This window comes from Onychomys torridus, chromosome 1 (assembly GCF_903995425.1).
Source record: "Onychomys torridus chromosome 1, mOncTor1.1, whole genome shotgun sequence".
NCBI lineage: Eukaryota > Metazoa > Chordata > Mammalia > Rodentia > Cricetidae > Onychomys > Onychomys torridus.
In genome coordinates, this window is record NC_050443.1 from 165,087,363 (window position 1) to 165,109,270 (window position 21,908).

A 21,908-nucleotide genomic window follows, 5' to 3' on the forward strand; every position below is an offset into this window, starting at 1 on the left:
AGGGCAACACTGGTTCACCGCAGTGATGACCCAGAAATCACTGGGTGTGGAAGGGAGCTGTGCTGTCTACAGGAATCTGGAGACTCCTCAACCCGCTTGCCAAGCCAAAGGAGCAGGAACATGGGAACTTCCGCCTATGGAAACAGGCCAGCCTTTCTGCACGAAGGTCCAAACATGCCTCTCTGGGGACTCCCTTCATCCTTGCTGCTCCTGCTGGTGACCTCACTCTGACCTCACTGGTCCAGGCCCAGTACTGCTCTGCGTATGACTATGTACACAAATCACACCATCTGACCATGTTGACATGTGGCCTGCAGTTGAAGCCCTGCTTGAGTATGAGGCTGACCTTGTCTCCTGGCGTGAAAATGAGTAGCTTAGTTCTCGCTTGTGTGTTTCTTCTCATCCTCCTGAATTTGCCAAAGTTACTCTTGGTCAATTAAGTATTGGAAAGTATAAATACGGACGGTGGCACACACCTTTAATCCCAGCACTCAGGAAGCAGAGACAGAGGCAGGGGGATCTCTGTGAGTTTGAGGCCAGCCTGGTCTACAGAGCCAGTTCCAGGACTGCCAGAGTGGTTACACAGAGAAACCCTGTCTTGAAACAAAGAAACAAAGTGTGAATAGAAAAGCTAACTGTAGTGTTGGTGAGTTCATTTCTACAAGGTCTGGGAAAAAAATCAGAAGGACTTCTGGGTGTGGTATGAAGTTCCATTTGCAAATATATATCTATAAAAGATTTATTTATTTATTATGTTTACAATGTTATGTCTGCAGGCCAGAAGAGGGTATCAGATCTCATTACAGATGGTTGTGAGCCACCATGTGGGTGCTGGGAATTGAACTCAGGACCTACGGAAGAGCCCTCAGTGCTCTTAACCTCTGAGCCATCTCTCCAGACCCCATTTACTTATATCTTATAGATCAAGTTTAATTAAGCTAAAAGGCTTTCATCAAAAGATAGTGTAAAAGACTTGACACTAATTTCTCTCTTCCTTGAACTGTAACGAAAAGTTCCCCCTTCCTCACACATACTTCAGGTAGATTAATGAATACCCGGTGTTAGGGAAAGAGTTTGACATAACAATCATTTACCTGACCCGTCTCTTCAAATCTTTTTCTGTCTGCGCTGTCAATTACATATATCTGCAAAGGAAGACAAGAATTACTTCAACAAACAGACACAGAAAGAAAAGGGGCAAATTTTGTGTTTTTTGTTTTTAAGACCTATTTATTTATTATGCATACAGTGTTCTGCCTGCATGTGTCCCTGCCTGCCAGAAGAGGGCAACAGATCTCATTACAGACGGTTGTGAGCCACCCTGTGGTTGTGGGAACTGAACTCAGGACATCTGGAAGATCAGCCAGTGCTCTTAACCTCTGAGCCATCTCTCCTGTCCAGAGAAGGGGCAAGTTTTACAAAAGGAACAGAAGGTCCTCAGAGAGTTCAGATTAACCCATCATATAGAAACAGGTAATTCTCAGTTCATCTGTGGAAGCAAAATAAGTGAATTAATTAATTAACTAACTAAGGATGCTGAGAAAACACATCCAGGGAAACTGCAAGCCAAGGAGGGTAAAATAACTGCATTCTGTGGGGCTCTGGTCTTTCACTAGTGAGTGAGGCTTCCTAGTCCACTAGTTCTTCCTAGAGCTCCACGAGACAGACACACTTTTCTCCTACTTGGCACATAAAGAAACAAAGTCTAAACAATAGCCTGCTGAGGATGCTGTGAATGTGTTGCTCTGATTGATAAATATAGTGTAGGTGGGATAAGGAGGGAGGAAAATTCTGGGAGGTGGAAGGCTGAGTCAGGGAGACACTGCCAGCTGCCGCCATGACAAGCAAGATGTAAGCTACCGGTAATCCACGAGTCACATGACAAGGTACAGATGAATAGAAATGGGTTAATTTAAGATATAAGAACAGATAGCAAGAAGCCTGCCACGGCCATACAGTTTATAAGTAATATAAGTCTCTGTGTGTTTACTTGGGGGATGCTAGTGAGAGAGATCTGTCCTGACCACGGGCCGGGCAGGACCAGGAAAACTTCAGGTACAGATGGTGCCCAAGTTACACCCAGTACGTGACAAAGCTGGGGTGCAAACTCAAGCGCACCCGACAATGATCTCCACAGCTTCTCTCCACATGCTCCTGTGCTGCCCCATGTCCTCAGAACAGGACATATAGGAGGGACTAAAGGCGACGGTGTTTGGAGGCATCTGCAATCTACACTCCTGGGACTTCATTTCTCTAAAAGTAACAACAATAATTCTATGCTGACTTTGGGGTGAGACAAGAGACAGTTCCCTGCCATCTCTTTCCTTACCTTTGCAGGCTGCTAGGACATCAAGACTGAAGACTAGAAATAGATGGGTAAGTTACGCTAGAAGATAATGTTGTTTGTGTTTGTTTGTTTTGAGACAGGGTCTCATATAGTCCATGGTGGCCTTGAAGGATGACACTGAGATTTTGATTCTGCCTGACTTGCTGGGTACAGGTGTGTTTTATGGGGTCCTGGGGATTGAACACATGGCCTCACATGAATGCTAGGTCTCAGTTACACCCCTAGCAGAAAGAAAATTTGAGACTGACTGTAAATTATAAATTTAAAGCTTCCCCCTCTACCCATGAGTTTTAGTTACTACATAAGTAACTTTGCATAACAATAAGGGAAATAAAGTTGAAAAGGGAATGAAAATCACCCACAGCTATAGCTTCTAAACACATCAGCTACATGTTTGTAATCTCAGCACTTGAGAGGCTGAGGCAGGAGGATTGCTATGAGAATGAGGCTAGTCTAGGATAATTTCAAACTCACTCTGTAGTGAGACCCTGTCTTGAAGAAAAGAGTGCTTTCCTAATTCTTCATATGCAAATTTAAAAAGAAAATCAGAAATAAAATTATGTACTTCTAAAACATTTTATTTTTATGTATGGGTGGGTGTTTTGTCTGCATGTATGTCTGTGTACCACATGTGTACCTAATATCCACAGAGGCCAGAAGAAGGTGGTTGATCTCCTAGGACTGGAGTTAAAGTTGGCTGTGAGCCCCATGAAGGTGCTGGAAAATGAACCTAGATCCTCTGCAAGAGCAGTCAGTACTCTTAACCACTGAGTCATCTCTCTAGCACCTCCTATCCCCCCCCCCACCCCTCCCCGACAGGGTTTCTCTATGTAACAGTCCTGGCTGTCCTGGAACTCACTTTGTAGACCAGGCTGGCCTTGAACTCAGAGATCCATCTGACTCTGCCTCCTGAGTACTGGGATTAAAGGCATGCACCATCACCACTGGGCATATTTTAAAAATTCTTTAAAAAATTAACCCTGCTACTTGGTGAGGTTGGTGATAACACACCTGCAATCTCACCATTTGGGAGGCTGAGGCAGGAGGATTAAGACTTTGAGGCCAGCCTGAGCTACATACACAGGAAGTATTAAGTTTGAGGCCAGCCTAGTTATATAAGACTTTGTTTTGTCTCAGAAAAAGAAAAGAAAAAGAACATTATTATTACTGAGCTAATAGCATAATGGAAGGCTTTTATAAAAAAAAAGCACATTTAGAGCCGGGCAGTGGTGGTGCACGCCTTTAATCCCAGCACTTGGGAGGCAGAGGCAGATGGATCTCTGTGAGTTTGAGGCCAGCCTGGGCTACAGAGTGAGTTCCAAGATAAGGTGCAAAGCTGCACAGAGAAACCCTGTCTCGAAAAACAAAAACAAAAACAAAAAACAAAAACAAAAACAAAAAAAAAGAAAGAAAAAAAAGAGCATATTCAGTTAAAAATGGAAACCAACCTCTCCATCTCATAATTTAAATTACAACATTGGATTCTGCAATGCACACAGCATTATTGTCGACTCAAGTTCTCTATCTCACTGAAAACCGGTTCTCTTTTGGAAAAGGAAATGATCATTTCTTTGCACGAAGTTCTTCCACTTACTCACTAGCACTCACTATTGCAGCAGAATCCGAGTTTACATTGTCTCTCAAGAATGGCCTGTGATTCCACTTGGAGACTCATGGGGGTGGGGTGGCCAAGGATGGGATTTCAATGTTCTTTCGGCCGTCAGATTCAGTGCTAGTGTGTGACCAGTGGATAGTGCGCATGTCATAGACGTGCTACACCCGATTGGAATGATAACTCAGTAGGCAAAGCACATGTGGAACATGTTATTTTTTGCTTATTTATTTTTAAATGAAATAAAATTTAAATTTATTTAGTTATGTATGTTGGGGGCTCAAGCTTTGTTGTTTTGTTTTTGAGACTGGGTCTCTCTACATAGTCCTAGCTTTCCTGGAACTCACTCTGTAGACCAGGCTGGCCTCAAACTCACAGAGATCTGCCTGCCTCTGCCTCTGCCTTCTCAGGGCTGGGATTAAAAGTGTGCAATACCAGGTTCCACCAGATGTCTTTTTAAATGAAAAAAATTTTAATCATGTGCATACATATGTATGTCTGTAGGCCATGTGTGTGGGTGCCTGAAGAGGCCAGAGGTGTAATATCCCCTGGAGCTGGAGTTACAGGCAGTTAGTGAGCCTGCTGACGTGCATGCTGGGAATTGAACTCTGGTCCTTCAGGAAGAATGACATATGCTCTTAACCCTGGGGCCACCTCTCCAGCCTGGGGCTCATGCACACTGTAAATACAGACTTACAAAGAATGAATGTGGCCGGAGGAGCCTAAACACATTCTATCAGAATTATCTGCACATCTACAGTGTAATTAGGACCTTCACCACTGAAGGCACAGTTCAGGACAGGAAGGAGGGAAGGAAAGTCAGCTGATTGCTGGGAGGATGCTCTGGAGTCAGGGAGCAGCCCGAAGGGTATGTGCAGGCCACTGTGCACACCACAAATGACAAAGCAGGGAAAGGTGTGTGTGCTGGGCCAAGGTGTGAGTGACGCTGAGGAGAAGAGAGGAGGCCCGTCCATGATACAGAGGAAAAGGCAGAACCCGCATGGGGGAGGTGGAGTTCCACTTGATGAACGAGAAGAGGGCCCCCACAGGCACGCCATGGCAAGCGTGTACCCAACAAATAAACGTAAAGGAAAGAAAAAACAGATGGTCGAGACAGGACAGTGAGCAGTGGAAAGGTTTTAAAGAGCCAACCGTCCAAACACCAGGAGTCCAGAGAACAGCTTCCATTGACCAAATGTTTGCCGTTCTTTACTGGACATGGAATTTCACTTTGTGTTTTCCATATCAGGTTCTAAAGGATGGCTCTAATCACACACCAATTCTTTCTCCTATTTAGCTTTTGTCTGTATAGAATTTGAACACTGCAAAAAAAAAAAAAAAATTCTAGAAAGTAATCACCATGCCTAAGAGTCACTGGGAAAAAAATAATGGGCTTAACTGGCCTCCAAGACCCTCCCGAGTGGGCTTCCCGCTCTCCCTTCTCCAGGTAGGGCGGCTTCCTTTTGGAGTCTTTGGTCTGTTTGTTCTGTGCCATGGGTACGTCCCGTGTAGCCATGGGTATGTTCCCCTGTAGTCATGCAACAGTTCTTTTTCTTGTTTGCTTTAAAAATTATTTTGTTTTAATTCAGAACAAACTCATCATTAACATTTTTTTTCTGATTTAAAAATGTTATAGAGACCTCCAAACAGCAAGCCATAAAACCTCGTCTACAGCAAGGTTATAATCCCCAGCACCCAGGAGGCGGCTGAGGCGCAAGTCACAGGTGCTCTGATGTTTGTATCTGGAAGCTGTCTTTGAGAACCGAGGAAGGTTCCTGTATTAAAGACAGGGCAGCTCTGGCTCCTACAGAGACGGAGATTGATCAGGCACCTGTCTCTCCTCCCATTTTACTGCTCCTGGAACTTTCCCACCAGAGGGCAGGCAGCAACAGGGGACAAGGGCGAGATGTGTGGCTTTCCTGCCAGCTGATGTCTAAGAGGACAATGAGATGGACAAATCAGCTGTCTGTACTCAGGGTTCTCAGTCACTGGTGCGGCTGTCCTCTGGGAGCACCAATATGGAAGTAGGGAAGAGCTACTTTAAAACACTTGACATCCACTGCTCTACAGGTCCTCTGTCTGTCTGTCTCTCCTTCTCCCTCCCTCTTCTCTGAGACAGGGTCTCACTACAGAACGCTGGCTGGCCTGGGTTTCCACAGACCGTGCATCTGCCCTGCCTCTCGGTGTGCACCACCACACCTGGCTGGCAGAGAGAACCGGAAGACTGCTCTAGCGCCTTCTTTCCATCTTACTTCAACTTTTTCTTTTTCAGTTGTTTCCCCAAATTCCTCAGCAGAAGTCAGGTGCTGTCAGCATCACTATCCTGGGGAGTAACCCCGACCTTCCAAACCCCTAGAGAGCCATATCTTGTTCTAAAGTGAGGGAGGCAACTTCTGTGAGCATCAGAGTTTTGTGACCCATGCAGTCTCTGTCACAACCTCGAAGCTAGGCTGTTGCAGTGAGGAAGCAGCTGTGGGAGATCCAGGGACAAACGCTGGCGGCTGGGTTCCGACAGAACTGCATCACGGACGCTGGAATTTAAATTTCACATCATTCTCAGGTGCCACAAAACAATATTCTCCTTTTGATTTTTTTCAACCTCTTAAAAATATAAAAGCCATTCTAGTTCACAGGCTACACAAAACAGGAGGCAGGCTGCATCAATCTGTCTGCCTCTGCTCCAAAGCTAGATTTTACCACGGCACTCCAGAGAGAATTGAAGAGATTTAACCAGGCAAGGAAACGTGTCAAGCTGCAATCCTACTCCTGCAGCAGTAAGTATGGCGTCCAGCCTAATAGGTCTTTGTCAACTAACAATGGAAGATTATTAAACCAGACAAACACAGAATCCATCAACCTGCTCAGGGCCACTATGAACCGGGCAGGCAAGCAGAGCTGAGTCTCAAGGCTGTAGACTCCAGCCCCAGGGGACGGGGAGGGGCATGGTTCAGCTGCTTTCCAAAACCTGCTTAATCCCAAATGGCGCTGGAAAATAATGAGGTTGATTCTCAACCCTAAATATTATCTTGTACTAGTACATACCGTGGTCAAAGGGATGCTCTCACGCTAGATGTTGTTATTCCCGGGCACTCACACCTACTGAGAATGTGAGATCCAGGGCCCTGCCATACATACCCCACCTTCAGGAGGGTAGAGCTTATGTATGGACCAGAAGCTCTGAGGCCTTCTGGAGCTTCAACCATTAATGTTTGTATGTACTGCTCTTCTCTGGGCACTTCATCTAAAGCATCTTTACCTTTTTTCCAGTTTATTTTATTTATTATTATTATTTTGATTTTTTGAGACAGGGTTTTTCTGTCTAACAGCCCTGGCTGTCCTGTACCTCAAAGAGATAGATCCTCCTCAGCCTCCTGAGTGCTGGAATCAAAGTAGTATCCAGAGTTGTTTGTTTGTTTGTTTGTTTGTTTTGAGACAGGGTTTCTCTGTGTATCCCTGGCTGTCCTGGAACTCACTCTATAGACCAGGCTGGTCTTGAAGTCAAGAGAACCTCCTGCCTCTGCCTCCCACGTGCTGGAACTAAAGGTGTGTACCACCATAGCCAGCTTGCCTTTCTTTTCTTTTTTCTTTTGTTGAGGCAGGGTCTCATAGAGTTGAGGCTGGCCTTGAACTTCTGATCCTCCTAGCTCCGAAGTTTACACTTGGTGGGTTTTATTTTTACACTTTGTGTATGTGAGGCTCTGCATGTGCTACTGAGTGTCTATGCAGGTCAGAGGACAACTTGTGGGACCCGATTCTCTCCTTGTACCGCGTGGTCAGGCTTGACAAGCAAGTGCCTTTGCCTGCTGAACCATCTCTTTGTCATGGAATAATACCCAAAATGACAGATTACAGTCTGCCATCCATTCACCTATTAAATGCATTTAGTTTGTGACAGTCGGGGGAACACTGCTACAAACGTTTGAGTGTAGGGCTTAGGGCAGGGTATAAGTTTTCAATGAATCTGGATGCTTCGTTGTTGTACCGTTTTTGTGAGGCTGTTGGGCTCTAAATGAAACTACCAACGGCCTTCCAGAGGGCTGCTCTGCATCCCTCCAGCAGTGAAGGAGAGTTTCCACAGCTGTAAGCCCTCACCTCACCAGCACTTGTCACGTATCCAGGTTTAGGATTTTAGCCATTCTAGTAGGTGTGCAGTGACATCTCTCCGCTACTGTACTTCATAATTCCCTAAGGACACAATGTCAATTATTTTCAAATGCTTATCCATCATCTTTCTATCTTTTCTACTGAGCTGTTTACTCAGATCTTTACCTATTTTTTTATAGTTAGTTTATGGTTTTGAGACTGTTTTATTTGTCTAGGTTGGCTTCAAACTAGCTGTGGTATTCTCTTCTGCCTCAGCCACCCAGAAATTTGGGGGTTACAGGCATGAACCATATGCCTCGTTGCTCTTTTGCCCATTTAAAAACTCAGGTTGTTGGGGCTGAGAAGATGATTCAGTGGGTGAACGTGCTTGTCACACAAGCTGACACCTGACTTTCATCCATGAAACACATGGATGAGGTGGATGTAGTGGAGCATCTATAACTCCAGTGGCAGAGATGGGGGGACACACACTGATAAGCATCTATAACTCCAGTGGCAAAGATGGGGGACACACACTGATAAACAACTATAACTCCAGCAGCAGAGATTGGGGAACACACACTGATAACATCTACAACCCCAGTGGCAGAGATGGGGGACACACATTGATAAACAGGTAAATTATCAGGTTCTTTGTATATTTTAGACATAAGCTTTTTATCAGATGTTTTATAAAGATCTCCCAATCCACAGTGTGTTTTCTCATTCTCTCCTATTTTTTAAATTTTTTTGTGTGTATGTGAATGCAAGCTAGTGCCACGGTGCGCGTGTGTGGAGGACAGAAGGACAGCCTGTAGATTTTCTTCTCCTATCGCCCAGGGATCCCAGAGAGTGAACTCAGGTTGTGTGGCTTGGTGGCATGTCTGTACCAGCTAGGCTGCTGTTATGTAACAGGCTCCTTCAAGTTTGAAACATTCCATCCTGCAGGGAAGCTCCTTAAGTAGGAAGGTAAACAACTCAAAAGATTGACAGGAAGTCACTGAAACTGACCGGATTCACTAGGTCTGTCTCTGCCATAGCAAGCAAAAGCTAAGGGTCCCCCATCGAGGAGAGGAGCTGAGCTGCAAAGAGACTCTTAGCCAAGGTTTCAGAAGACTCTGCGACCAGAACAGCTGCCTGTGAGAAGCAGAAGCCAGCTACTTCTGAGTCATTTCTGCTCCTGTAAGTAATGTAGGGACTCTGGCCAGCCCAGGCCTGACAAACATGGCTCTGGAGGCCTTACCCTTCTCCTCATTCCCCCTGCCTTGCTAAAAACCGTTAGATTATATCCCTAAAGCTAGCCACCAAGGTCCATTCCCTTGGCCACTTCCTCCTCCTGAGGCTGACTACCAAGGTCCAGCTATCAAAGTACTGGAGTCCAGCATCAAAAGCCCTCCCTGACTCACCTAATTATCATGCCCTATTAAAATTAAACACCTCATCCTGACATGGGGTTTTCCTCTTTACCTTTATAAACCACCGTCTGCCTGTGGGCCACGTCTCCTCTATCCAAAGGCAGTCCGTTGTCCCTCTGGGACAAATATCCCTTCTCCCTCATCCTCTGTCTCCTGTCTTTGAATCTTATTCTCTGCCCTCTGTCCCTCTGAGGCAAAAGAAATCTCCTTTGTGCTGAGAACTTGGACTTGGAGAGTCCTGAGCCAATACTAATCCTTTCAAGTAACCCCACACCCATATTCCTGTAAGTAACTTCAATGTAACTCATTGATTGGACTTTGGTGGTATCTGTACTTGGCCTGTCATGGGCTTTTTGTCTGGGGTGAGTAGATGTGTGTGCTGTGTCTCTCCAGGAAAAGTTTTGTCACACAACATAATTGGCACCTGAACAGGGACACGAAAGAACCAAACACGAGTTGGGGAGGAGTACACGGTCCTGACTGTATGCAGCAAGATACGCAACCAAGACTGAGAGGCCTGAGTGGGGGCATCTGTGGAGGAAATTCCAATACAGCTGTGTGTCCCGTAGGGTGTGTGTTCGTGTGTCTCTGTGCTACGACGGCAGTTGCATGGTTCTTGCTCTGGGCAGTGAGACGTGTAACTAAGGCTGAGCCACCAGGATTAGGTGTGTGTGGGAGGAAGCCTAGGATGGCAGTCTTTCTCTGTGTGGTGCAGGGTGGCATGCCTGCTTGATGAATACCAGGTGAATACAGAGCTGCCCTAAAAACAGTTACAGGTTTAGAGGAAATGTTATAGTCCTGGAGATTAATGCACATGGGTCGAGTCTGTCTACGAGCAGCAGGAGAGGTTGCTCGGCCACAGGGGTGTGCAGTTAGAAAAGCATTGGGGCTGAGATGGTAGTCAACCCGGAACTTGTTTGTGTAAAGGAGGAAGTGCAAGAGAGGGAGATGAGGCTAGCATCCTCTGTGCTGGCCTCTGGTGTGGCAAGTGGATTAGATAAGGAAAAGGATGAGATGGAGGTGTTGCTGCTGCTTCTTAAGGTTGGGGGCTGGAAGGAAAAGAGAATGCAAGTTAGATCCATGCTCAAAAGCCCTTCCAGGGACCCAAGAACTCAGAACCCATGGAAAGAAAGATTCAGAGGGTGAAAAACCAAAACAAAATCCAATATAAAAGCAATAAAAGATACCCCAAGGGGCCAATCAAGAGAGAGAGAGAGAGAGAGAGAGAGAGGGATTGATGGATTGATTTGTGATCCAGTGTGTTTGGGCGGGGCTCACAATGGTTTGGTATAAGAAACGAGGGTAATCAGGAAATGCTCAGCACTTGAACTGCTGGAATTAGGGAGGTTTAAACAAACAACTAAAGAGTCTGTCTCAGCACGCCTGTGAGGCCGTGGGACCTGGGAGTGGACAGGATCAGTCAGGAAACGCAAGTGAGGTAAACTTCCCGTTCTTTAGGGCACAGGCTGCAGAACAGAGAGAGTGAGGGAAGTCGGCTTATGGAAGCCACCAGGAACACTGGGTGGCCTCTGTCTGAGGTCCCCACTAATAGCACAGGCTGGAGAACCATAGGGGAGGGCTGATGCTGTTGAGGGAACCAGGAATAAGAAGAGCTGTGTTTGAACCCCAGTTTCCTGGGCCAGATAGAACTTTAACAGAGGAGTTATAGAAAAGGTTGGTCTGGCAGGGACCCCAAGGCTAGTGTGGGCATTAGTGGCTTTGCTGAGCCCTTTGGTGGGGCAAGATTTTTTTTTTTTTTGGACAGGATTTCTCTTTGTAGCCTTGGCTGTCCTTGTCCTCGAACTCAGAGATCCTCCTGCCCCAGCCTCCCAAGTGCTAGGATTAAAGTGAACCACTACACCTGGCCAAGATTTTTATAAATAAAAGGTGTTGATGGATCTAAATGACAACACAGAGAGTCCAGAAGGTGAGAGAACAGCCTAAAGAAACATTTAAAAAGACAAAGCCCCCAGGCGGTGGCGGCGGCAGCGCACGCCTTTAGTACCAGCACTCGGGAGGCAGAGGCAGGTGGATCTTTGTGACTTCCAGGCCAGCCTGGTCTACAGAGAGATCCAGGAAAGGTGCAAAGCTACACAGAGAAACCCTGTCTCGAAAAACCAAAAAAAAAAAAAAAAAAGCCATGAAAGAGGTCTGTCTGTCTGTCTGTCTGTGTTACTCAGACAACGTGGCAGGATTTGTGTCGAAGTTTGGAAGGAAGAAATGTGCTGCGGAGCCCGAAGGAGCAGAGACAATCAAGCCTGTCCCGGGGTGGCTAATACCCCCAGAGGAAGGAGGGAGGGTGCATTTCCCTCCAGCCAAAGGTCATCCTAAGGACAGAGATAGTTCATCTAGCCAGGAATTCTCCCAATAGTCGGGTGTGGTAAAGTGTGTGTATATGTGTGTGTGTGTGTGTGTGTCAAGAGCTACAGTGCAGACCCAGGGCCACTCTGATCCAGAGTCATCAGGTGCAGCAGGGGACGGCAGGGCCACATTTACCCTTGGCCATGAGTAGGTCTGAGCAGATTAAGTCAGGCTACTGAGTTCATTAGGTGTGGAGAAAAGTAGGGAGGCTCCCTGGAAGAGCTCCAGGGTATGGAAATGGCTCAGAGAGAATGACTTCAGACTACCGGGAACTAATTATGTGACACCTCCTATTTGTGCTTTGTATCCAACTTTGATCTGTGAGGAGCAACTGATAAGCAATGGAACCTTCCCGAGCTGCATTAGAGCTGGTTATGTTTGACTTAGTATGTCCTAGTGGTGAACTTTGGGGTCACCCGGCACCTGCTGAGTTTTGAGCGCTTCACTAGGCTATCTTTGTAACCCACTATTTGTCGTGTGGTTCGGGATGTTGCTTGTCCTGCCCATCCTCTGGAAAAGGTTTTGCTATATAGATGATGTAATGCTAGCCTCTGAGTGTTTGCAGATTTGGAAAGCCACTGGAGACAACCAAGTGTGGTGACGGCACTTCCACCTACCTAACCCGCTAACCAACTCAGTTAGTTAAAAGGAAAGGAAAAACCTCTACTTGGGTGGGAAAGGACACTCCCAGAGGCCATAAGGTTACTGAATGAAACCTCCGTGCCCAGGGTGGGCTTCCTCCGGTGAGTCCTGGCCAGGGAAGTCCCCGAGGCCCCACAAATCACAAAGGACACTCTCCAACCTGCTGAGCTGCCTGCAGGCTGAGCAGTGTGCTCACAGACTACATTTCTGCTCCTGTAGTGACCCCAATGAAACTCAGGGTTCACCAAGCTGGACGTTGGTGGTGTCTGCTTTGGTCCGTCCTGGGCTGCCTATTTGGGGTGCGTCTCCCCTGGAAGCTTTGTTTCGCAGCAACTGTCTCACTGATGTCTCCAGTCTCTACTAGAACCGTCCATAAAACAGAAGGCCAAGTTCTTGTAAAGCCCAGCTTATTTCTTTCACAGACAGATATTTTTATAACATTTACATTTTTAGAATATCTAAAACCTCCCCAGTCATCTAGATATCCTATGGTGTCTTCTAGAAGGCATGTAGTTTGTGGTTTCTGTCTGTATCTAAGATTTACTTTTGAGAGTCCAGACATGGTGGTGCACACCTTTAATCCCTGCACTCAGGAGGCAGAGGCGGGTGGATCTCTGAGTTCAAAGCCAGACTGGTCTGTAGAGTGAGATTCTATCTCACTCTATCTCAACATACTCCTCAAAATAAACAAAAAACAGGATTAGATTTTGAGGGTTTTTTTGTTTGTTTGTTTTTAAAGCTGAGGATCGAACCCTGGGCCTTGTGCTTGCTAAGCAAGCGCTCTACCACTGAGCTAAATCCCCAACCCCAGATTTTGAGGTTTTAGGAAAGGGGTAAAGTCTGCGTCTAGATGGTTCTGTGTTTTGGTGTGTGGATGTTCCCCTGGCCCAGCACCATGCGTAGTAAATACCCTTCCTCTTCTGAACTGTCTCTTTCTTAGTGAGCACACCTGGTTATGTTCAGAGGGTGGGCTGGGGGGTGGGGATGTGTGGGGCTGTCTAGTTTTGTGTTTTCTATTCACACCACTGGCCAATTCTTATATTCTTTCCATGTGCTGTCTGGATTATGCTATAGTTTTAGACAAAATCTTTTTTTTTCTTTTTTTTTTTTTGGTTTTCTGAGACAGGATCTCTCTATGTAGCCCTGGCTATCCTGAACTTACTATGTAGACCAGGTTGGCCTCAAATTCACAGAGATTCACCTGTCTTTGCCTCCTAAGTGCTCAGGTCTTATGTGGACCCACATTGGGAGTCATGTGTGTCGAGTCTTTCTCTCTCCCACCAGCCACCTTCCAACTAACAACATGGAGACTTCTTATTAATTATGAAAGCTCGGCCTTAGGTTAGGCTTGTTTCTAACTAGCTCTTTTTTGTTTGTCTGTTTGTTTTTTTCAAGACAGGGTTTCTCTGTGTAGTTTTGGAGCCTTTCCTGGAACTCACTCTGTAGACCAGGCTGGCCTCGAACTCACAGAGATCCACCTGGCTCTGCCTCCTGAGTGCTGGGATTAAAGGCGTGCACCACCACCACCACCACCACCACCACCACCACCACCACCACCCAGCCTTAACTAGCTCTTTCTTATAACTTAAATGAATTCATTTCTGTTAATCTGTGTGTTGCCACGCTGTGGTTTGTGGCTTTTACCTCTCCTCCTGCATGTCCTGCTTCCTCTGCCTCTGGCTGGTCACCCCTCCTTTCTTCTTCCCAGAGCTCACTCTGTCTGGAAGTCCCTCCGTACCTCCTGCCTAGCTATTGGCCATTGAGCTTTTTAGTACATCACCTGCAGTGGCATGTCTTACACAGTGTGATCCAAGGTCCCCCAGCAGCCCTGGGATTAAAGGGTGAGCCACCGCACCTGGCTCTACACAAAGACTTATGCCACAGTTTTATATCTAAGTGTTCCATATTTTGGATGCTAAGTCATACTTTGTTTTTAATTTTAAGATCAAAACAACAAACACCCCACAACACCCCCACCCCATTTATACTTTTTTTTTTTTTTTACATATTTTAAGTATTTATGAAAAACAACAACAAAAACCCACAATGCCTGGGATTTGTCTTAAAATATCTAAAAGTACAGTGAAACAAGATTGTCCAAACCGGGGCTGGAGATTGTTCAGAGATTAAGAGCACTGGCTGCTCCTCGAGAGGTCCTGAGTTCAATTCCCAGCAACCACATGATGGCTCACAACTATCTACAATGAGATCTGGCGCCCTCTTCTGGCCTGTACAAATACATGCAGGCAGAACACTATGTTTAATAAATAAATATATCTTTAAAAAATGTCCAAACTGAACAAAATAAAGCTGAGTTGAATGTCACCTTTTTTGTTGTCTTTTGTTTTTGAGACATGGCTTTTCTGTGTAATAGTCTTGGCTGTCCTAGAACTTGTTTTGTAGACCAGGCTGGCCAGGAGGAACTCATAGAGATCCATCTGCCTCTGTCTCCCAAGTGCTGGGATAAAGGCGTGCGCCACCACTGCTTGGCTGCATTTTATATTTTGGCTTTCATTATACTATTTTGTTAATGAGCTTTGTGTAAATCTAAAAAATTTAAACTAAAAAATTGTAATTCCATTTGTACAGTGCTTGTCTAGTGTGCTGGCTGGTTTTATGTCACCTTGACACAAGCCAGAGTGAAAAGAGAACATTTGGGGGAAAAGGCATTTGAAAATGCCTCCAAACAGACTGTCCTGTGGGCAAGCCTAGGGACATTTTCTTGACGGATGATTGAGGTGAAGGGTCCAGCCCACTGTGGACAGGACCCCCAAGCTGGTGGTCCTGGATGGTAGGGGAGGACAGGCTGAGCATGCCATGGTACAAGTCAATAAGCAGCAGCACTCCTCCATGGCTTCCACATCAGTTCCTGCCCTGCCTTCTTCCATCAGTGTTGGACTGGGGCTGGATGTGTAAGCTAAAGTAAACCCTTTCCTCCCCAAGACGCTTTTGATGACAGCAACAGAAACCTAAGACACCTAGTATGCTCATCTCCAGCACTGCATAAAGCTGGGTGTATACATACCTGGAGTCCCATCATTTGGGAGATGGAGGCAGGATGATCAGGAGTTCAAGGTCATCCTCAGTACACAGGTGGATTAAGGCCAGCCTGGGATACACGTGAGCCCGTCTTATTCACTTGGAATAATTGGTTGCAAGATGAGTGAATGCATGGCAGCACCTTCCTCATCTGTCTTCTCATCTACTTCAACCTTAAACGCAGCATGAAGAATAGACTGGAACCCACTTCAGGGCCATAAATAGGATGTGATTGCTTGCATGATGCCATGCCATCTCAGGCCACAGCATGTTTGCTGATGGTAGCATAATCTTATGTTCTCAATTTAAGAATGACAGTGAGGCCAGGCAGTAGAGGCACACGCCTTTAACCCCAGCACTCGTGAGGCAGAGGTAGGAGGATCTCTGTGAGTTCGAGGCCAGCCTGGGCTACCGAGTGCGTTCCAGGACAGGCTCCAAAGCTACACAGAGAAATCCTGTCTCGAAAAACAAAAAACAAAACAAAACAAAAAAAGAATGTCAGCCTTGAATCTGGGAGGGAATCTGGAGGTCATGTAACTCCACATTCTACCTCATGTCAGAAAACATCTACAACATCTTCCTTTTTGTTCTCCGAGGCACTTTTCCAGGCACGATGGCACACAGTTTAAAGAAAAAAGCAGGTTGTCTGAGAAGGTACCCGCCAGAGCCATGCGAGACCGAGGACCTGAATTTGATCCCTGGGGCCACATACAAGGGAAGGAGAGAACTGACCCCACGAGGTTGTCCTCTGATCTCCACATGTGCCTAAGTATCTGCACACATATACACACGCACATGCATACACAATAATAGAAATTAAAAATGCTAAAGTCCTTGTTCTCATGGAACTTCTCTGGTGGGAGGAAGAGGCACTAAACAAATGAAAACAGGAAATGAAGTAAGACCAGAGATGTAGCTCAGTGGCAGGATGCTTGCTACGGAGCATGTGGAAGACCCTGGGCTAGATAAATCTTTAGCACTTAAAAAAGAAAAAAGAAGGAAAAAACAAAAAGGAAAAATAAAAACGACAGCGCCCAAAGGCACAGTGGCCGAAGTGCACACGAACGGTCAGGGATGGTCTTAGCTGTGAGGTGAACATGGAAGGCGAGGGAGCAAGGAGAAGGTGAGACCAGCATGGGGGGCGCAGCTGCGGTCTTAGCACACGGGGGGCCGCTGGTGCAGACCTTCAGAAAGGGTGGAACCTCGGAGAGTTAAGGCCTCTGGGGAGGGTTCTAGGTCACCAGAGCATGACCTCAAGGGCGACTGTGAGAGCCTGGCCCCTCCTCACTTTCCTTTCAGTGTCCTGGCCACTCGGAGAGCAGCTTCCCTCTGTAATGTCCTGCCTGCCACAGCGCAGCTCTGCTACAGGCCCAACAGCAGCCACGGACCGAGATGCAAACTGTGGCCAGAGGAGACCTTTCCAGAGCTGACTGCTTGCTACAGCAACGGAGACCTCTCAGAGCATCTCACCTGCAAATGTCAGGATGCCCCAGAGTCCAATCCTCATTTTCCCTCCAAGTCACAGCTTTGGGCCTCATGTGATTTCAAGGCTTTAGTTACAGTGCTCACACTGATGAGTCGAAAGTGACTTCTAGTTTGGAACTCTCACATGACACCAGTCTCAGGCAGTTAGCTGCCAGTTTGAAGTCTCCCTGTTAGTGGGAACCTCTCAAGTCCAACAGGTCCCGAACCACGTTCCTTTCTTTACCCACTCCTGCTCAGGCACAGCCTTTCAACCTTCTCGGACACGGCAGTTTCTTTCACCCCAAACCAATGACGCGCCACACATGACAACTCCTGCAATCCTAACATTCGGGAACTAAAGCAGGATGACTTCTGTGAGTTCCAGGTCAGCCTAAATTATACAGAGAGAAAGAAAACCCCAGAACACCAACTGGGTACTGTGGCACACATCTGCAATCACAATAATGAGGGTGCTGGAATGAGGAAGATCAGGAGTTCAAGGTCATTCTCAGCTACATAGTGAGTTTGAGGCCAGCCTCGGTGACAGGAGACCCTGTCATAAAACAAAAAACCACCCAAACAAAACCAATGCAGTTCTCCTCAGCTTCTCTCTTCCCATCCCTTATCTCTGACCCATTAGCAAGCCCTGTTCATTCCAGGGGAGAACCTGGGCAGTGTCCTGGCCCCATGTCATTGTGTCATCCGTCTGTCCATCCGATCTTGTCTCCCCAGTCCCCCACTTCCAAACACCAATCTGCCTTCTGCATGACAGTCCTTGCTTCTGCCTTTGCCAAAGTCTTCCACTGTGGCTGCAGTGCTGATGTTAGGTCACAAGCTCCCACTTCAAAGTAAAAGGCTGGCCCTTCAAACACTCTAAGGGCCTCTACATTCTGACCTGTTACCTCCCTGGCCTCCTCTTCCCCTTCGCTCCTTTGCTCCAACCACATCAGCCCCTCCCTGCTTTTGCGGGGCAGCCCACCCCCAGCCTTTGTCTTTGCTATTTCTTTTTCTCTCTAGACAGGGTTTCTCTGTGGAACAGCCTTGGCTGTCCTGAACTCTCTCTGTGTAACAGGCTGGCCTCGAACTCAGAGCTCCGCCTGGCTCTGATTCCTGAGTGCTGGGATTAAAGGTGTGCACCACCACCACCACCACCACCACCACCCATTCCCCTCACCCCACCCCCCCCCCCCCCCGGCGCCTTTTAATTCTTTAACTGACAGAAAAATGAACCCGATCAAGACTCCTAGACTGTATCACTCTCTTCTGGACACAGGTAATTTTTGACTAATTTGGGGTGACAGAGCTAGTACAAGCTCTTCTTTCTTCCTTTGCTATTCATACCACTGTGGCGATTAATAAACATTTTGCCGAGGTGAGCACAACACTGTCACTGAGCGACAGCCAAACATCTTGTACAAGGATATTTTTTCACAAGCTTCAGCCTTCTGCTGGCCCTGCTCACTGAATCACTGTTAGCAATGGATTACTTACAAGAATATCCGTATTTTCAAAATAGCTCCTCCAGTATGGCCTGATTTTCCTCTGTCCGCCAATGTCCCATACATTCAGTTTAAACCCTTGTGACTGTACACTTTTGATGTTAAAACCCTGAAATAGATGGGGGGGCGACACAAAAAGACCAATTAATTATTGCAGTTACATTTAATAGCTCACAAAAACTGGGGAGAAAGCCTGCGCTTCAGGTATACAACACACAGGATGCACCACTAAGCTATACTACCAGATACTTTTATTTTATCTTTATTTTTGGGGTGTTTGAAGCAGGGTCTCACTAAGCAACTCTGGCTATCCTGGAACTCTACCAGGCTGGCTGCAAATGCCTGTCTGCCTCTGCCTCCCAAGTGCTGGGACCACTGCCTAGCTGAGGCACAGGAATCCTTTTTTGTTTTTTTGAGACAGGGTTTCTCTGTTTAGCTTTGAGCCTTTTCCTGGAACTCACTCTGTAGCCCAGGCTGGCCTCGAACTCACAGAGATCCGCTGGCTCTGCCTCCTGGAGTGTTGGGACTAAAGGCATGCGTCACCACCGCCGGCCAACACAGGAATCTTAATAGCTGCTTTTTACATTAGTTCTGAAGTATTTTGCCATATATGATACAAAGTGATACTGTTAATATTCCAAATGGCTTAATGTGATAATAAAGAAAACATACTTACAAGTCTGTATTTATTATTCATTCAGTAGAATCACTGTTAATAATGTCAAGGCTAACAGGCTACTTTTCTTTCTTTCTTTTTTTTTCTGAGTCAAACGCTCAATGTAGTCCCAGCTAGACTAGAAGTTGCTAAGTAGCAGAGGATGGACCCCTGTCTTCTTGCTTCCCTTCTCAAATACTGGGATTAGAGGTGTATGCTACCACATCTGGCTCACATGGTTTTATTTTTTTTTTAAAGATTTATTTATTTATTAATTATGCATACAGTGTTCTGCCTGCAGGTATCCCTGCAAGGCAGAAGAGAGTACCAGCTTTCATTACAGATGGTTCTGAGCCAGCATGTGGTTGCTGGGAATTGAACTAAGGACCTTTGGAAGAGCAAGCAGTGCTCTTAACCTCTGAGCCATCTCTCCAGCCTGTTTTTTTTTTTCTTTCCTTTTCTTTTTCTTCCTTTTTTTTCTTTAAGACAGGGTTTCTCTGTGTAACAGCTCTGGCTGTCCTGGAATTCGCTTTGTAGACCAGACTGGCCTTGAACTCATAGAGATCCGCCTGCTTCTGCCTCCCAAGTGTTGGAATTAAAGGCATACACCACCACAGTCCAGCTTATATTTTTTATAGTAAGTAATATATATACTAGGGCTGAGGTAGGGAGCTTGCCTAGCATGCATGCGCCCTGGGTTCCATCTTTCCAACGGCATAGAAAATATATATTATGTATATGTAACCTGTATATTGATAAGACAATGTGACATGAGATTACCTATAATCAACACAGACCCCTTCCCATGAGGCCTTCAGGATGATAAGTTTAACAGGATACTCCATGTAAGTGACAGAAACCAGAGCAAAGTTAGACAAGAGAAAAGAACAAACACCCAGTGCAGAGAGAGACATGCACATGTGGAGGATGGTCCACAGGAGGACAGGGAGCTGAGCTGAGGCTACTGTAGGGTAGACGGGGTTGTAGCTGGATTGTGAGTGGAGTGAGGAGGTGGGCCACATGGGGCCTCAACCCCAGACTGTGACGGAAACAAACAGGTGCTCATCCGAAACTACTTTAGTAGGACCTTGGATGAACCTGAGAAGAAAAACTTCTGCCAGGCTTGGTGGTGCACGCCTTTAATCCCAGTACTCAGAAAGCCGAGGCAGGAGGATGGCTGCAAGTTTAAGGCCAGTATGGTGGGCTGCTTGGTGAGTTCAGGCTAGCCAGGGCTATAGATTAAGACCCTATCTCAAAAAATAAAATGGATACATTAAATAAAAAGAAAAAAGGAGAAAGGGAAAAACCTTTGTGTTTAGGGCAGTTATTTAGAGTAAACTTGAGGAAAGCAAGTCCTGGTGACGGAATCAGTGGAGAGAAAAGCTAACAGGACCTTTGGTGTTCAGAAGGAAGGTACTTTATGAGCAAGAGGGGAAAAATCCTCTTGCAAGAATGATAAAGGGAAGCCAAGATTTGAAAGAGTTGATCAGCACTTTGCTACAACGTAAGTACATTTCATCCAGAGTAACTGGAGTTATGTGGGTCTGGGGATGCCTCCAATACCGTCTGCCTCGCCTGGCAGCATGCCAGCACCGCAGCCTGGCACACCAGGCCCAGCCGAGGGCAGTGGTCCAGGGAACACTGCCACTCAGCTCCTCGGAGGGACGTTCACAGAAGACCACTGGGGACGGTGCTTCCTGGCACTCTCCTACATCACCCATGACGGAATAAACTAGCTGTTCAAGACTCTGAGGGAAATGGCCGCCTCATGGTGCCTCACTGACAGGATAGCTTGTGCGTGTTGGAAACACACTCTCGCTCTACTGCTTACTCTTTTTTTGTTTTCTATGATAGGATCTATGTAGTGCAGGAGATCACTGAACTCACTAGAGTGGCTGAGGATGACCCGGAGCTTCCAATTCTCCTGCCTCCTTTTCTTTCTTTCTTTCTTTTCTTTTCTTTCTTTCTTTTTTTTTTTTTTTTTTTTTTTTTTTTGGTTTTTTGAGACAGGGTTTCTCTGTTTAGCTTTGAGCCTTTTCCTGGAACTCACTCTGTAGCCCAGGCTGGCCTCGAACTCACAGAGATCCACCTGGCTCTGCCTCCCGAGTGCTGGGATTAAAGGCGTGCGCCACCACCGCCCGCTTGCCTCCATTTCTTAAGTACTGGAATTACTGGAGTGTGTGACCATGACCAGCTATAATTTGAAAATTCTATTCCTCAACAATGCTATTTTTATTTGTTTGTTTGTTTTTCAAGACAAGGTTTCTGTGTAGCCCTGACTGTCCTGGAACTCACTTTGTAGACAAGGATGGCCTCGAACTCAGAGATCTGCCTGCCTTTGCCTCCCAAGTGCTGCGATCAATGGTGTGCACCACCACCGTCCAGCAACAATGCTATTTCTATAGACTCAACTGACATCAAACCCTCTCTGAGGCAGAGGATCAACAGCAGTAAACTCTGTGACGTGACCACATGCATCAACTCCTTCAACTTCTGGCTTTTGTCTTTATTTCTTCAGTACAAACAAAGGGTCAGAACCAGGGCCTTGCATAAACCAGATAATGCCTTAAACATAAACTCAAGCCAGGGAGATGGACGGCTCAGCTAAAGGCGCTTGCCACCAAGCGAGACCCTAAGTTCAATCCCAAGGACCGCAGGGTTGGAGGAGAAAACCAATTCTTGTAAGTTGTCCTTCAATTTCCATGTGCTGTGACATCTTCCATGTTCTGCTATGGCCCATGCCTGCAGCTTAGCCCCAAATAAACAAATGGAATTAGAAAAACTGCACACC

At 46.4% G+C, this 21,908-nt stretch overlaps 1 protein-coding gene across 1 annotated transcript in view; it reads right to left on the bottom strand.

Moving 5' to 3' along the window:
• The window catches only part of Arl3 (ADP ribosylation factor like GTPase 3), a 52,383-nt gene that overhangs the window by 14,032 nt on the left and 16,443 nt on the right, over window positions 1-21,908 (bottom strand). The window contains exons 3-4 of the mRNA XM_036171540.1: window positions 18,455-18,571; window positions 1,095-1,145 (exon numbers count right to left, since the gene is read on the bottom strand). Of these exons, the coding sequence (XP_036027433.1) occupies window positions 1,095-1,145; window positions 18,455-18,571 (168 nt within the window). The remainder of the gene's footprint in view (window positions 1-1,094; window positions 1,146-18,454; window positions 18,572-21,908) is intronic.